Below are 18456 nucleotides of genomic sequence, written 5' to 3'. Positions count from 1 at the left end.
TAAGAAATAGGTAATTTAACCAGCATTGAATAGATAGATTGAATGAACCGCCACCTGCCAGAGATAGTTCTTATTGTGCTAAAAAACTATTTGATGTATTGCGATAGCTATGTCGCACAGCCCTATTGGCAGCCATACACCGATGAGCCAAGACATTATGCCTAATATGGTGTTGGTCCTCTGTGTGCCGCCAAAACAGTTCTGACCAGCCGAGGCATGGAGTCAACAAGATCTCTGAAGGTGCCCTGTGGTATCTAGCACCAAGACATTAGCAGCAGATCCTTTAAGCCCTGTAAGTTGCAAGGTGGAGCCACTGTTGATTGGACTTGTTGTTCCAGCACATCCCACTGATGCTCAATTGGATTGAGATCTTTAGGTTGGTGGCAAGTGTCAAATTGCCGGTGCTAGTTTTTTAGTGTGTCTATTCCTGCCTATCTCTTTGTCCATCAAGATTTGGAAGGTCAACTAGAAACATTGTACAATTTAAACTGCGTTGTTCGACGTTTTATTTATTTATTTATTTTACCCTTTTTTGGCGATTAAGTCTGTTATACCAGCGTCCCTTTCATGCAGACGCCTACAGGTGTATCCATCGCTTCCATGTATTAATGTAATGCTGATGTGTCAATTTGCTGGAAATGTATTTTAAATTCTCGCCTGCCAAGTCAAGATATGAAATTCTTGTATTACAATAGGCAGATAAGTGGTCTTTGACGCAGCAAAGGTAGCTTTGATGACGTACTGAGCGAGGGGAGGGGCGCGGTGCTCCGAGCGTTTCGGTTAAAATCCCCAGGAGAACAACGGCACCATTTAGTTATACCACCGCGAGCTTCATTAAAGGCTGAGAAACCCCGAGGAAAGGACGAACCGACGTGAAAGCCGAAATAAATCCTCAACGCAATGGCATTTTGCGAAGGAACACTTGTTCTTCTGTTGTTCCTCTTTCTCTCCGAGAGAACACATATTTCTGCCTTTAATCTTGATACAGAGAACGTCATCAGGAAAGACGGGGATCGAGAAAGCCTGTTCGGATTTTCCCTCGCCATGCACAGACAAGTTAAACCTGTGGACAAGAGAATGTAAGTTTCCGTTTTCGCCTATAAACACGCGTTGTTTAAGAAACTGCGCACAATATTGATATCCATTTAAAACATGGGATTGTAGCCTGTTCAGTTTGATTTGCCTGATTGGGAACAGCAGGTTTGCACTTGACTTGGGGTAACAGGTTCTTTGCAAAGTTTTACAGAATCATACAAAGTTTTCTTTAACGGGGAATGGGAACCTAACGGTATTAACCTTCATTAATTGTAAACAACATAGCCATTAAAGCGCAAAAAAGCAGTGAGTTTTGCTATAGCTGTAAATGCGAGTTTGTAATGCATGACTCCCTCTGTGGTAAATTATTTCTAGGTTTAGTGTTCTCCGCATACGTAACCACGCAAACGTGCACTGCACAAGTCTGTGCCTCGTATACACACTACACCCACTTAAAGTAACTTAGGCCTATGTATTGTAGCTATATCTCTGACTTGAGAACTTAGAGGAGGGCAGGGGGGAAACAATGTCGAATTGATATTCAGTTCGCTGCGGGTAGTTGTGCGTGGGGGCAGTCTTTGTGTTCGGCCTGCCCTTTGACAGTGACCTCGCCACAAGCGAAAAATGGCAAACCATAGGTGGTGTTATAGGTGCCATTTCAATGCAGAAATCTTCTCAACTACTGTTTGTTGCTCTGTATAAAAGCGCCTGCCCAATTGCAGGAATGTAGTAGTAGCTGTTCGTTTGGTTTGCTCGTAGTAGGCTTAGCAGTCGTAAGAATATTATTTACTGATCTACATTAAACTTGCATTAAAATTGGATGGAAAAGAGGAAAATAACACATGGAGTAGCTTTAAAAAAAAAAAAAAAAAAAATACAATTTCTTTTTTTAAATATAAAGTAGTCTGGAAAGCAGGTGTGAGTCCTGCACTCACTTTTCTACTCTGGATAGCCTGAGATTGTGCATACCTTCCTTGTGCATCTTTTCTGTTAATGTCCTATCAGGTTTAAGTGAACTGACAGTGAATGGACCTGAAAAGAATGCTGGTCAGCACTGATCAAATGTTTGCACAGCAGTGAGTTTGGCATTCGTGTGGGTGACGGATTGGTTTAGCGTGAGTGTGTGAAGGAAGTTTCCACCTAGGACACTGATTGTGTGCACACATGCACAGAGCAGATGCCCCTCAGACAGCACAAGCAGGAGGTTGGAATTCTAGACCTGTTGTTTCTCAAAATGGAGGAGAAGAGCAAACTAATAAGAAGTAATCCCTACTCTGGGAAAAGTAGACATATTCGGTTAAGCTTATACAGTCCTGATTATGGGGTCTAGGACATTTTCAACCTTTAATATTTCTAGTCATTGGTTATTGGAATTTCAGTGCTTTTCCTGTACATATCTGCCATGTTGAATTAGACTTAATGCAGTACCTTTTAATGTTACAGGAATGAGCTGCCCTTTAGATTTTCCTCCCCACAAAAATACGCAGTAGAAAAAATCCGCAGTAGAAAAAAGTAAAGGCAGAATGGCTTGTAAAACCATTTCTTATCAGTTTGAAATGGAAGATCCTTCGGTGTAATCCAGTTTTCTCTGCATATGGAGGTGAGGTTGGTGGGGTTAAGCAGTGCTCATAGGTGCTAAACATTTTCTTGGAATCTTTTTATTTTAAAAACAATTTTTGTGGAACTTTGACAGGAACATTTTGCGCAACATACAATGGGCGTTGGCACTGTGCAAACTGATTCATATCCTTGGACACACCCTAAAACCCGGCTTGCTGCAGTGGAGTGAGCCAGCCCGTGACAAATCCATGCCTGGCAGGTGTGTTTTTCAGTTGGCTGGAAGCAAGGGAGCGGCCATGCCTGCTGCATTCCAAAGCCTGTCGGTTCAAGATAAAGGAAGCTGGGTCAGCGTCAAGGAACGGCTACTGGATACGGGCCAGGAGATTCTAGCTGTGGCATGTCTCTGACGCAATGGCCCTACCTGCACTCCTCTGGTAGACACAACTGAATTCCCCTAAAATTGCTCGGGGATGTCAAAGGGAAGTCATCTGGCCCTTGAATAAAAAAACCAGCCCTGGTTTTCTTTTTGCACAGCTAATTGACTTAAAGGAAAACGCCAAAATTTTGAGAAATGTACCTCTTTTCCGAATTATGTTTGATTTTCATTTCCATTTTTGTGCTTTCACTGGATAAATTTCCATGTTGGGAAAATGTGTTAGGCTTCAAGTTAAGCTATTCATAGTATTCCATGATGTCACTCAATGAACCACGGCCATATTGTACAGATGCATGGTACACCACTGGGCTAAAATACTAGCCTCCGTGAAGGCATGCCGACAAAATCACAAATAACAACTAGAACCCACCAGTACCAACATTAAATATGAATACACTTTAGATATCTAAACCATCACGGATGATATGAAGAAAAAAATGGTCTTATCAATGGATTAGATCCATAGATGTAAACATAACAAAACTTGACAATTGCCACTCCGGTTTTCCTTGGAAATAAATGGAAGATATCATAAATGTAGGTGAGGTGGCTGGTTAATCTTGCGACACATTTATTACAGCCACAGAGCTGTTTAGCCAAATAACAGACAAGTCAAGATTACTAGTGGAGTGGCCAGTGTGCTAAGGATATCTCTCTGCTAAAGTTAACCGACCAACCAACGTCCAGCAACTAGCCGGCTAATGTTACCCTGCTTTACAATGCGTTACTAACATTAACGTTAGTTGTCAACACTGGCATCAATAATTTAGTGCCCCCAATACTATATCAACTTAGCTAAATTGCAATAACTGAAAGGTATGATGAAGATTATTCGTTTTTTATATCGCCTAGCTAAGAAGTTTGGTGTTTGTTCCTATTCTACTGAAGATGATGAACTCTGATCTTTGAATCAAGGCAGTGGGCTATGTTACATTAGCAAATTTTGTTAGGCTATCAGGTGTTTCTTAAAAATAAAAATATATTTTTGATATTGTTTTAAGATTACGCACATTGTGCTACCCTTCCTAGATGCACGAGGAACATGTGTTTTTGGGAGGTTTTCATTTAGGGAGCTGGTTAAAAATAATTATGCAGACTCTCAGTTTCCATGAGGCTAGAAGCACAGGCAACTTTCACACTGCCAGTCTGTGCGTCATCTGCTTGTCTTCCTTCCGCCTATTCACTCATCTTCCTGTCTGCAGTGGGCTTGGGGGCTTGCAGAGCGCATTTCAGCTTTTTCACCTCAGTTTTTGGGACATGATTGCATCTTCAAGATGGCTAAAAAATTAAATTTTTTCGTAGATTATCTTGCATATATAATTTAGTATTTGTATATTTAATTTAACAAATCTCAAGCCATGCTAGCTATATGTTTTGTTAATAACTATCCTACTTCATGAATATTCAGCAGCAAATCAGTTTTGATTTCAGTGGCAGACACAGGCTTTTAAATGTTAAGAATGTGCAGTTAAGCATCTAGGTTGTATATAGACAATCTGTAGGGCTACTTTAGATGTGATGTGTCCATGTAATGGCTCCTCTGCTGTCTTCGCCATGGTTACTGTGATTACCCAGTCTGGGTCTCCATGTGGGTAAACTTAACCAGACTCGGAAAGAACAGATATAGGAGGCATGCTGGTTCCTCGGGCGTGACTGTTGAGAAATGGAGTACATCTGGAAATGGGGAGTGCAGCCAGTGCTTACCACCTGATGTTACACACCGCCAGCCACAGTAGTTTTTCCCTTTCCCTTGCACAACCTTTGTGTTCTCCAGAAAAATGTGTGCTCACAGACACACAGTGGGCTCCAGATTATGGCACTCTTGACAAGAATGAAAAGCTGTATTTAGTAAACAACACGGATAATAATTTTATGTTCAAATGTATAGGAAACCTATACTTATTTCAATAGTTATTCTCATGCGTCAGTGTTTTTTTTTTACATTTTTTTTTTTTTTTAAGTAATATTTTTCTGAAAATCATGGGGGGTGCCAAAATTATTGGTACCCACTAGTAATTACTGTAAATAACATCAAACTAGGTAGGTGTAGGTGGACTTTCCTGCATGACGAGGAACCAAAGCATACCTCAAAATCTATGCAGAAATTGTTCCATGACCGCAAAATCTATGTACTGCAATGGCCATCTCGGGCCACAGACCTCAATCCAATCAAAAACCTGTGATGGGTGCAATCAAGAATGTGAAGGAGGAATAGTCCAAAAACCCTCTAAATGTGTTCCTTAATTGTGTCAAGCATTACCGAAAAGACTTCATGCTGTTATCCTTGCCAGAGGTGGATGCACCAAGTACTAAACCAGGGGTGCCAATAATTATGGAACCTTGATTTTGGTTAAATCAATGTATTAAATGTGTCATTGAATGAAATGTTTGGTGGGTTCCATTGAAACCTTTATAAAGTACAGTATTTTTCCACATTTGAGTTAATCTTCTGACTTAAGCCACTTGGTGTGGCACCCAAGCGTTGCCACAGAGTAACTTGCTACATTGTGCAATAAGACCTTCTGTATTTCATTGCTTCTCAATTTTGTTAAATGTTGATGTTTTTTGTTTTTGGACATGCATGCATATGTTGGTCATGTGTTATTATTTAATGTAGCACAGATATCTAAATGATTATTCTTGTGGGACATGTAGTATGCAAATCAAAAATACTTTTTTGGAGAAAAAATAAAATGAATACAGTTTGAGTGTTCATGCTGAAAAAAGGGAAGCGGAAGTAATCCCCTCCTGTATGTGACGTGAAGGTAACATTTTAGACTTACTTACTGGACCTTTATCTCAAGTCCTCTTGGAAGGCTGCAAATTAATAGCCAACGAAGGCCACAGCTGCCTTTTGTACCTTAGGATAAAAGGCTTTGTAAATGTAGAGAATCAATACTCTGCTGGAGGACCTACAGTATTTGAGCTCAAATACAGCTGTGTTGTGTGGCGTTATTGACTCCAATTTGCATGTGGCTGGGGCTTTACGATGAGTTGGTTTGGGGGGAGGGGGATACCTTTTAGCATTCTCACCCCCCACTCTCCCCTCCAAGGGTTTCCTTGTTTGATAAATGAAGACCCATGACTCTTACTACGGGATCAATGGTAGGTTTATAGCAGAGAGCCTGAAGTTGTGAGGCTGGGGGAAGAGGGGGAATGCATGCTCCCCCCCCTTTGAGGACAGTGTCTCTGCTTGTCTGAAAGATGCTGTGGATCCCATGATCATTCATCCAATTACCTTGCATCCAAAAGCCCTTTTTCAAAATGTTATATCTGTTTTAAAAATAAAGTGTATACCTGAAAATCTGTAACTGACTTGCCATGCATTTTGAGGGGGGGGGGGGGATTAGCAGAATGCGTTAGCAGTAGCGCAGCTGGGATAGTTTCCACTCATGCAATCGTTCATTCCACTTAAATATTTGCAGTGATATTACCAATATAGCCTACTGGTTTGCGTGCTTTTCCATTTTTCCTGTGCCTCAACCTTCACTTCCGTTTTTCAGCTCCATCTCGGACTAATACAAAAGAAGGCCAAGCAAGTGCTCGGCAGACGATTTGTTAAAAAAAGAAAAATGGCAACGTGTTTACTACTGAAATTTGTCTTCATATTCTCAGTGAACGTCTTTGGTAGCTTATGAAATATGATGTCATTGAATACGCTTATCTAGGCCTATGATGGCTCCAATGAAGGCTTTCTAACTGAAAAGCATTGGCGGGTTTTTTTTTTTTGCCTTTTTTCAGCATAGTATAGACACAGCTGTTTTTTTTTATTTATTTATTTGCTGATGCCGATATTCCGAATTTCATTTCACGCTGTAGTTGGGCTATTTCTTCGTCATTATCATTTCTTAATCGTTAGGCTATAGGTTACATATTGGTCTCCAAGTAATATAACATAATGGGCTGTAGCTTTCAGAACGGCACTAGCGTTTAAACCCACGTGGCAATAACAGCATCATTTTCCATCAAACCTACTGAGTCATAGAACTTCTTTGGCCATTGTGGCTTTCGGCAGCATAATTAGCCTAATTATCTGGTCTTTATACTTAGTTTTTACTCCAGTGGGTTAAAATTAAAATGGATTATGTTTAATAACTTCGGTGCACAACTGGAACGAATGGTTGCAAGCTCGCTCAAGTTAAGTTATATTACCTTTAAGTAGGTAACGTTAATTTCCAACCATGAATCGCATTGTCACTAAAAGACTGGAATCATTTGAATTATACATATAGCCTAATAAATAGTGTATCAAGCTAATCATGCATTAATCATGCATTAAGCTTTGAAAGTTCCTTTTCCTCTGGCACGGCCAGCGTTGACCGCAAATTTCCGACTTTTCCGTCTGCAGATTACTGAATTGACAGAAGGGGGAGCCCTAACCTTTTTGGTAACCAACCACAATCGGGCAATTTAATCATAGTTCACAGGTTCACTTCGGTTTGTCATCCAGTCCAGCTGGATCCCATTTTAGTTAACTTGCACATCTCTGCCAGCTCGGAGTAAAGGCAATAAAAATGGCTAATGCTACAATCCAATCAGCTTTTTTCTAGCTGATGCATAGTTTCTCTTTTTACTTGATTACATCTGTATGTCAAGCCTATGTAGCATGTGACAACATGACCCTTGTGTAACAATCTGCCTACTCGGCCATGATTTGCCAGGTCATACTAGCTTGACTAGTACTTTCACAGTCAATTAAAATATCTACTGATGGCAAATGATGTTATCATTTGTTCACCGCTAACTCATGACAGTACTGTGGTGTTAAAAAAAAAAAGAAGAAAAAAACCCTGTAAATATGACTAGCACAAAATTCACTTGAAATTGGTCTGTTGAAATCTGAGGTGAAGAAGGGTGTGTATGGTGGTATGCAATGTGATTTACAGTACACTAGCTTGTTGTAAATATAACTTCTAAAATATAACTATAAATTCTTTTCTTTACACCTACATTTCTGCACAGTACAACTTTACAAATTTGCAACAACTGCAGCTTTTAAGCGAGACATGCCATTCCAACTTTATAATATTTACCCTGTCTTAGTTACAGTAAATTGCTTGGAAACCTTTATTTTTGGGTTGCCTGCCATTTCCATAAACCTAATTGATGACTGAGTCAACCCTTAATTTGAGTGCTTTTATTCTGGGTGTTTGGAAATGTTAAAGGCACAATTTGGTGACAGTGCCAGTATTTGATCTGCACACAATTCCATTAGGTTGTAATGGTCATAAGGTTACACTGGCAGTTTTAATATGCTACAGTTCACTCACTTCTGGTAATAGACTGCTGAAGCAACCATACTAAAATATATTCATCAACTGTACATTCATATATTCAAATATTTACTTGTATGCCAATGGTTTCTATAGAATTTGACTTATTTTTAATAAACTGTAAACTTTTCTAATGAATTTTATTTCATAAGGCTCAGGGCAATCTTTGTGGTGACACGATTAATGTGGTCCTTTTAAAGCAGGGAATTTTTGCTTTCAGTATTCAATGGATATGATGGGCTACTGGTCTAAGGATTTTTCTTATGCCAACAATTCTACTTGATTTTAGAAATGGCTAATCTACACTACTGGAAATTAGGTGCGCTAGCTCTGGCCAATATTTATATTTATACGTTTATATATCAAAACACTTTTAAAAAATCAATAGATAGTGATTGCAAGTAAGTTATAGAAAAAATTAATAGTTGGGAAATTCCTAATGTGTGCAACATTTGTCCAATTCGTCCACTATGCCTTATTTGTTTTTATACATATCCTTTTTTGTTTGGGCTATTTTTCCATCTGCAATATAGTTCATCCTGCATAGCATATGCCTAGCATTTTAGCTACAAGTATAGCCTATACATGCACACTCATTCATTCTTAAAACACTGTCAATCTGGAAGACTGGATACTTTGTGTGCAACATTCGTCCAATTCGTCCACTGTGCCTTATTTGTTTTTATACATACGGCATAGTGGAAAGCTATGTTCAGTTTGCCGGTTGTTTGAGTTTGCGTGTCAACGAATAAACACAACTTCTGTGAACTTTAAGCACCATACAATAAGCCAAAAAGGAACCACAGCTATAGATTATTTGCGTTCCTTTCAGGAGCCAGCCTGTGAGCTGCTAATTGGTAGAATCATGGGTGCCAAATTAGGGTTGAAATGGAAACCTTCAGGAAGGACTCTCCCTAAGACCCCAAAGCGCACACAGCAGCACAGTTTTGGTACCGCGATACCTTTTTTACTACCGATATAGCCTATTCTGTATAACGGTTTCTTTGCCAAAGAGAAAGTATAGTGTCTGAGTGCTTGGATCAATATTGTCTCTGAAGCAGCCAATCCAGATTTAAGAATATGAAGGCTTTGAGTATGAGGAGTAGCTCCTTATAGCTCCTTATTTTTGGGGTCTTTCCCCCCCCCCCCCCCATGTTCAGTATCAAGTTATATTGAAGGCTGCTTGGGTTGTATTGATTGTGGGGTTCTTTTGGTTTTGGTGTGACTGCATGTCTTCAGTCACTGACATAACTTTGAATCGATAATGCAAGACTGAGCTCAGAGCATCAGCTGTTGTACTGGCTTCAAATTAAGTTCTGTGGTTATCCCATGTACCAGTTCCTCATGTCTTTTAGAATGTTTTTTGCTCTTCTTATGAGTGTAGTCTAATGTATTGACAAGAAAATGCTGACAAACTGAATCTACATTGCAAATGTATCTCTTACTATAATTGTGTGAAATGACCACATACATACAGGCTTAAGCAGAAATGAATTTAGAATGAGATTCTGATAAATCTCGTAAGTTTCCAATGCTTTTTCCAGACTGTTGATTGGAGCTCCTCGTGCCAAGGCCCTGCCCAGACAGAAGGCAGATGTAACTGGAGGCCTGTACAGCTGTGAGGTCACCACCCAGAGCAATGATTGCAAGCGTGTAGATTTCGACAATGATGGTAAGAGCGCTTCACGCATCCATCCAAGCTCTCTTGTACGGTTACTGTACTGTGTATTCTACCAATCCTTTTACAGATTGTTCTGCTTTGTTATATTCATTAGCTTTATTTTTATTTTTTACTTTTACTAATGTCCTTGTTTTGTGCTTCTTGCAATTTGCTAGAGAATAGCAAAGTTATCGTGTTAATTGTTATGTCAAATCGACAGTGACTTATGACATCAAAGACCATGGTTTACTGTCATTCTGTGAAGCTGTTCCATAATTTTCTTTTTTTTCTTTTTTTTTTTTCTTTCTTTCTTTCTCCAAAATTTTGTATATGTAGCGGATCTCAGTATTGAGAACAAGGAGAACCAGTGGATGGGGGTGACTGTTCACAGTCAAGGTCCTGGTGGGAAGGTTGTGGTAGGTCAAACCCAGAACAGTGCTTTCCTGAAAATATAGAGCTTAATTTTTGCCAGAAATCAGATGCGAGAGGGCGAGAGTGGCTATGTACTTATCGTAGTAAGCAAATGACACCGCAACTGGCTACTGACTCTCCAAGGCTGCCAACACGCTCCTAGGCTGGCGAGTACTTGATTGACTAGCGATTTACCATGATACTGATGTTAAATAGGGGGATTAAAAATACTATATGCATTGACATTCGCCCACAAGTTTGCATCAAACAAATGCTGGGAAAGGGCGCTCACACAGCTCGTAATGCCCATCTGATGGCTCTGTTGGTTAACTTACTCATATGGTCAACATTCTTCACTTTAATTTTACTAAATGTAGTAGGCTACCGGGTGTTATTACCTTGGGTAAACCTCATTAACCCATCTACACCTCTATCACATTAAGGAGGAGAAGCCTAACAATGATCACATGATGCAACACGTTTCAGGTGTGGAAAAACAGGTATCATAAATTGTCCTTTTATTAAGGAAGAAGGGAAGCAAATGTTTCACACATTTTAATAAAATATTTCCTTCTGAATTGCTAAGTAAAATGGGCTGTTCAAACATTGTTCGGAGGAACAATGTAATTTCATTAAAATGTTGATTGGAGAGAGGAAAACGTATAAAGAAGTGCAGCAAATTATAGGATGCTCTACGAAAAAGATCTCGTGCTTTAAAATGGCAATAAAACCCGAAACAAGCGGATTCGTCAGCTCCAGAAAGATCAAAGATGATCTGTTAACAAAGTGCTGTTAGTCAGAAGACGTTTAATCGTAGCTAAGCTATCAGCAAGAAGCCCCGTAAAGCACCATTTTTGAAAAAAGGGCATGTACAGAATCAGTTGAAAAATTTGCCGTATGCTGAAGAGGATATGCCCCTGAAAAGGGTGTTTCAACAACGACCGCAAGCACACGAGTAAGCAAGCGACAACTTTGTTCCAGACAAAAGGGATTGAGGTAATGGAGTGGCCAGCTCAATTCCCTGACCTCAACCCCATTGAAAACATTAAAAATGCAGTTTCTGAAGCAAAACTCCTGTTAAAAAAATTTACAGAAACTGTAGAATGCAATTCCTTCATCCTGAGCTGAAATACCTGTTTCTTGGTGCCAGAAGTTGGTTGACTCGATGCAAAGCAGATGCGCGGCAGTTATCAAAAACAATGGTTATGCAACTAAATATTAGTTCATTAGTTCTGAATGACACAAGCTGTGTTTGCCAATTGAAGAGGTGCTTACCTGAAGGACGCGAAGCTGAAATGTTTTTTTTAACAAGCTTTGCTTTAAAGTTTCAATTGTTTTCATTTGTTTAGGAAAGGAAGTTTAAGTTTTCTATCAGCGCTTTCTTTTATTTTGGGTTGTTGTGACATATCCTTTTTTGTTTGGGCTATTTTTCCATCTGCAATATAGTTCATCCTGCATAGCATATGCCTAGCATTTTAGCTACAAGTATAGCCTATACATGCACACTCATTCATTCTTAAAACACTGTCAATCTGGAAGACTGGATACTTTGAACAAATCAAGGAGAAGCAATCAACTACCGTGAGTAACCCAATGCAATGATAAATGAAGTAAAATTGAATTAAAGTGAACTTAAAGTGTTCCGCTTCTGTTTATTTGCAACGCTGCGCATCATAGGCATATGCTCTAGCAGTAAAGGAAAAGGAAGCAAATAATTGTTTTAGAAGTTCTCATTTTTTGAACCAAGCCTCTTCGCCTGAACCTATTAGGCCTTTTCAGGAAGAGTAAGGGACTGATGAACCAGCGGAGCTAAACTTAAGTGCTGTTCCTAAAAATGCAGCTCAATTGTAACCAACCGCACGTGAGAACTCGCACCAACACAGCTTTGATGAGGCAAAGGAACGCAAGAAAGGCGACACTGGCTCAAATAAACACTAAAATAAATTGAATAGAACCACTTCTTGGCATGTATGAGAACCTGAGAGAAGTGGAACATTATACAATTGTATTGGATAATCTTATCACAGCCTTTGGTGAATTGCATCAAATTGTACAGGAATTATTGCCTGATTGCCTTGTGATCATGTTAACTGGGATCAACCGAAATATACTAATCGCAAAGCTTTCACAAGAAAACTGAAAAGATGGCTAGAAAATGCTCCTTCAATAGACAAAGAGGATGAAAATGTCTGTCAGTACTAAAGTCAGTAAATCATCCACTGGTTCCTCCGTCCGTTGACAGGCGGAAGCAAAGAAAGCTAAAGCACTTGCCCTGGCAGCTGCACTAGAAAGGAGATTATAATTAGAAAAGGAAGAACTAGAACTGAAAGCTAAAAGAGAAACGTTAGCTTCAGACACTGAGATTGCGGTCTCAGAAGCAAGGATTAAAGCTACGGACCTTATGGATAATTAATTGCATCATCTTCCAACTGCTACTACAGAGGATGGAATGACAGAACTTTGAATCTGCCCAGCAAGATACCGCTCTAGCCATTCAAGGTTTAAAACCACAGCGATATCACTGTGGATGATGATGATGATGATGATTATGATGATGTCACTGATGTAGAAAAGCATGAAGATGACATTGTGCCAATAAAGGACTGTGAAACTACAGCTACTGCTAAAATTCAAACCTCCAAGCATGTTTTATACCTGAAACGGGAGAGAGAAGATTCACGGTTTAGGCAACCAGTAACAAGGAATATAAGTGGTACTACACCTAGGCGACACTCTCACTCTAAACCTGCTGAAAGTGATTTAGTTAGCATTTTGCAGAAACAGAACAAGATTACCAACATGCTAATCAAAGAGCAGAAACTAGCAAGCTTACCTTCCAGAGACATTCCTGTTTTTAAGGGAGAGCCATTGAAGTACCTGAGCTTTATTCGAACATTTGAGCATTGTACTGAGGATAGAACAAGCAACGACTGTGAGACAGTCAAAATAGAGCAATTTACTGTAGGCCGAGCACAAGTTCTTGTGAAAGGTTGTCAACACATGGAGCCAAAAGTCCCATAAAGGTAGAGGATGGCAAAGCATTGCAGCAGTTTCTGTGATTTGCATGTGCACCTGCCCTCATGGCTTGTTTATGTTTTCCACCGGAAGAAACCGGCTGGAGAAATACCTTGACTGCCTTCCTTGATTACCAGACTACCTCGGTCCTTGGTGTGCAACCGCAAGTCCGCTGCATCGGCTCCTAACACTGCCATTTTTTAAAAACCGATTTAATATTCCTTTTCTTTGCTTCCTGTAAAAGAATAACGCAGACTTGATGAAATTTGCTAATACTTTGATTTGGAATTGTATGTGTAATGTTTCCACTATATTTTAAATATTGAACTAAAAGCTATTAAAATATTTCCACTTTATTCACTGTTTAATGCACTGCTATTTATTTGAACACAACTGTACTTAGTTTGTGTCACAAGCTTGAACTGCCATTTTGGAGAGTTGGGTGCAAAGATCTAGTTTCCTTTGTACACCAGTTCCAAATCTTTTCAGTCCATGTTTCTGACCGACAAGCTCTTGTTTTCAAATGCATGGCAAATGTGAACATTCCCACCACACCAACAGTTTTATGGAATTTTGTGTTTCTTTTGCAATCGTCCAGTTTGTGTTTTGTCTTTATGGGTTTATATTGCTGTGTCTCCTCCTTGCCTATGATGTGATGGCGATGTAGATGAAAGCCACAGCAACAGATGGGTTAATAAGGTTTTAAATGAGAACAGTATTGCATTGATAAAAATATGAAGAGGCTATCAAAGGTTAACCAACAGAGCCATCAGATGGGCATAACAAGTGATGCAAGCCCCCTTTCCCTGTGTTAATTCAATGCAAACTTGTGGTCTAATGCCAAAATAGGTTGCTTTCTCACGTGGCATGTTTGGAGCGGTTTAATTGAACCCTTTACCCCTTAGTTCAGTATGTTTTTGCTATGTGAGTGTGCGCAATCGATCTTGGGTGTGCATCAAACAACCGAATACAATCTGACCCAATTGCAGGACGTGATCCAAAGACGCTATGCATTATGGGTTGCCTATCACCAAACTGCTCCATGGGGTTTACCGTACTTGTTTCTCATTGATTTCTGTGATTTGTAAGTGCACCTGCCCACATGGCTTGTTTACGTTTTCCGCTGGAGGAAACTGGTAGTCAAAGAAGACCGTTAAGGTATTTCTCCAACCAGTTTGCCATGATGCTGATAAACAAGTTGCCAGCCTAGGAGAGTGTTTTGGCATGCTTGGATAAGGAGTAGCCAGCTTAGGAGGAAGGGTTGCTAGTCCAGGCTGGTGGGTCCCTAGTCTAGGATAGTGAATTGCCAGCCTAGGAGAGTCAGGAGGCAGGCGCTTACTCTGCATTTCATTCGCCCCTGCCGGCTCGGTCTGCACATCAATCACTTTATCATTGGCTTGTCACGGTAAGGAAGTAGCTGCCCTTGGCCTCACATCCGAATCAGCATACCAAAAATGCTTCCACTTGGCACAGTTTGACATTGCTCCATCCTCTTACGTCTGTAGACCTGTGCCCATCGCTACCAGAGGCTTCTGTTCGTGAACACACCCCAGGAGTCCCGTGACATCACAGGACGCTGCTATGTGCTGAGCGAGGACCTCCGCATCGACCCCCTATTGGAAGAGGAAGGCGGAAACTGGAAGTTCTGTGATGGCCGCACCCGAGGCCATGAGATGTTTGGGTCCTGCCAGCAGGGTCTGTCAGCCACCTTTACGAAGGACTACCATTACGTGGTCTTCGGCGCACCTGGCGCATACAACTGGAAGGGTATGACTGCAGTGTTGGCCTTTATACTTCTAAAGAAGTTCCTTTCAGCCTCATATTTAACCCAAGTATATTTTATATTTTAGAAAATCCACTTTTCCTTAAAGCTGCAGTCGGCAACTTCTTCAACAGTTGCGATGTGTGATCATTTAAAAAATCATAACACCCATTGGTACTGTCCACAGAAGGATGTATTGGTTCTCATTTGAAAACCACTTTGTTTTGAAAACAAGAATCCCTGGATCCTGTATAATTTTTTATATTTAAAAAAACAAAAAACAGCAACAAGAAAATAACAAAAAAAAACACCCAGCATATTTCAAAATACATGGGCTCTATTCCTACATAAGTTTCACCACATGCAGTTCCAAGTACTTCCATTGGAGGGAAGAAGGATCAAACGGTTCATTTTCATTCATATTTGTAAACCATTTTACATTGTTTTAGCAACAGCGGTTCCTTATTATATAACGTGTAGGGGTCCTCGCACAGGCCGCCAAATAACGTAGGGATTTTACTCTACAAAACCAGGGCGACAGTTAATGCTATGTAGTAGTATAACTGCAAAAAGTAATCAGTCTCATAAAATTACTGTTATCAGAAATATCTAACCACAAATTTAGTATTTTAATTAATAATTAAAATAACCAATATTAATGATTAAACATACCGATAACCTGAAGGTTGGAAGTTCTTCGAAAGACTGCTTTAACTCGGCTCTCATGTCTATGCGATTCCAAAACGGACACCAGGGTTTAATAAAATGTATTTATTAAACAAACATACAAACACATAACAGGTAAACTAACGGAAATTTAGTTGGATAAATTGGTATGTTAAGTTTGGGCGTGGGTGTGTGTGTGTCGCTTGAACAAAGGAAAGGTGGGAGTAGCTAGCTTGAGTAAGCTAGAGTTCTGGGTGTGGTAATGAGTTAGTTAGCTCTGAGAAGGGACTACTTGCGTAGTTTTACTCTATATATGCGCAAAAGACGTCAAATCAATTCACGTACATATATGTAGCTAACCAAACACATTACAATGGTAGGATGGTAAATATTGAAACACAGATTCACAAAAACAGTTAAGACTAAACTAAACACTGGCTATGCCTGAATGTTTGTTCTCTTACTGAGTCCATACGCATTGGATCCAAAAGACGTGCTGTCCTTATAGGAGCCGCGATGGTGCTGTGAATGCGTGTCCTGGAGAGATGCGCAGGCTGGGGCGTCTTAGCTGCGCGTTGTCGTCTGGTCCACTCGGTTGCTGGAAGGAGGTTCGCTGGTCCTTTTTCCTGGTGGAAAAGTTTGTTGCTGTTGTTCGTTGGTTAGCTTTGCAGGAGTAAACTGATGTAGCGTTCCGCGTACACCAGTTTCCACTGGCCACAAAGTTACCGCGAGGTAACTGGGTGTGTCCGTAGGCCTGGTAGTGCGCTGTGCAGCATTCAGCCTCTGTCTGAGTCTCGGAGCAGATGAGCTGAAGCGAATGGCCAAAAAGGGTGCTTCGAAGAGAAGAAGCAGAAGAGACAGAAGAGATGAAGCAGAAAGATCCCAAGAACGTGCCTTGCTCTTATACGGGAAAGTTTATTGCTCCCGCCATTACGGGATTGGCTGAACCAAGTTAGACGTCATTCGTGGTGGACGTCCCGGAATTTTGTAGTCCCTACAGTGGTGATAAAACGAGCATGGGAGGACCTGAAGTTCTATGCCTTTTCGAACTTAACAGACAATATGAATTGGGCTAAAACTGGTGTTCTTTTCATGGTGTTACTTTTTCCTGCTTCTGTCTTCGAACCATAGTTCAATTGCAGGGCCAAAGCTGCTAATTGTATAACACACAACTTAACAACTTAGACAAAGAATCCTTTGGCATTTGTTTCCTTTATTGTACCAAAGAAAATTACATTAACTCCCTTGTACGACCAGCTTTTCTCCACAACCATGCTCCTGTTCAAAACACACACAACAACCAAAAACACCACTCTCTCGCCCAGTGGCCTCACGTGCACACATGGACAATCAAAACACTCAAAACTGAAACAATCCCCATGATTTCCACTCTTAAAGCTGCATACCCTCATTCTCCAACAATGCCAATGATCCAGAGAACCAAATCTATAATGGATTTAAATTCCTGAAACATTAATTAATTAAAATACAGTGGTTTAAAAAATGCTCTGCAGTCATCCATAATGTGACAGTGATATTTAAGCCCTCAAATAATTGTTTTCGCCCCTGGTTTTTTGCAGACTCATTTGTATGGCTGAAGCAAATTCTACCCATGGCTGGTTTGGGGAGCGAGTTACAAGAAGATGAGGAAGCATTAACTAATTGCATTGGCTGTAACGGACAAAGCCTTCGCTAATAATGCTAGGCATTAGCATTATGCACACTCCCAAATAAATCCCCTTATGAAACCAAAGAATAAGTGCTTCAGAGTTTAGAAAACTAAATATGTAATCATTCAGTCTTGTATGTGTACCACAGTGTGTCATTTCTTTTGTGCTTTTTGTTGGTAAGTGGTTGTATAAGAGGGAGAAATGAGCTTGGATTCAGATAATTTACTCCCTCTACCACGGGCATTTATACTACAGAATGCGCAGCCTCATTCCCGCTTACAACACAAATGTTTAGTTACAATACACTTTCAGATAATGGATGAAAATAAAACCCATGAAGATTCTCAGGATTCATCACAATTCCATCATCAACAGTATTGCATTTGTGTGATTGGGGAAAAAAAAAAAAAGAAAAAAAAAAAAGAATCGTTCTTGAAAATTCAGTCATCCGTTTCATGTATTATTGGTCTTCATTATTTAATGTATGATTTCATTAGAATTCTGAAAACCTGAATAAATTATAGACTTTGATTTACCATTCGTATGTTTTATAGTATTATAGTGTATTGGCGCTTCATTTAAGCCTTTGATTGGGTGGGGCTTGTTTGGTTATGACACTGTTGCAGCATCATAAGCCATCCTCATAATCCATTCCCATCCCCTTCACCCCTTCTTCCTCCCTCAATCCTTCCATCAGGCATCGTGCGAGCGGAACAAAAGAACAGCACTCTGTTGGAACAGGATATCTTTGATGACGGACCCTATGAAGTTGGGGGTGAAAACCGTTTGGACCCAAACCTAGTGCCAGTACCTGCTAACAGTTATTTGGGTAGGTTTTCAAGTAAAAGAGGACTGCGTGCAAAGACCTACTTCTATGCCGGAAAACAGGGCGGTAGCTTCTTTGTCTGGGTCCTTCCCACTGTCATCTAGTCTGATTTTAATTTTTCTCTCATGGCAGGAACTGTGCT

At 40.2% G+C, this 18456-nt stretch overlaps 1 protein-coding gene across 1 annotated transcript in view; it reads left to right on the top strand.

The window, feature by feature from the left end:
• Positions 1-800: 800 nt before the first annotated feature.
• Positions 801-18456, top strand: part of LOC133124108 (integrin alpha-6-like) — a 38533-nt gene continuing 20877 nt past the window's right edge. The window contains exons 1-5 of the mRNA XM_061235007.1: positions 801-1079; positions 9849-9976; positions 10301-10380; positions 14896-15157; positions 18186-18317. Of these exons, the coding sequence (XP_061090991.1) occupies positions 901-1079; positions 9849-9976; positions 10301-10380; positions 14896-15157; positions 18186-18317 (781 nt within the window). The 5' untranslated portion in view covers positions 801-900. The remainder of the gene's footprint in view (positions 1080-9848; positions 9977-10300; positions 10381-14895; positions 15158-18185; positions 18318-18456) is intronic.

This window comes from Conger conger, chromosome 3 (assembly GCF_963514075.1).
Source record: "Conger conger chromosome 3, fConCon1.1, whole genome shotgun sequence".
In the NCBI taxonomy this organism is placed as follows: domain Eukaryota; kingdom Metazoa; phylum Chordata; class Actinopteri; order Anguilliformes; family Congridae; genus Conger; species Conger conger.
This window is presented reverse-complemented; position numbering and strand designations above follow the sequence as displayed.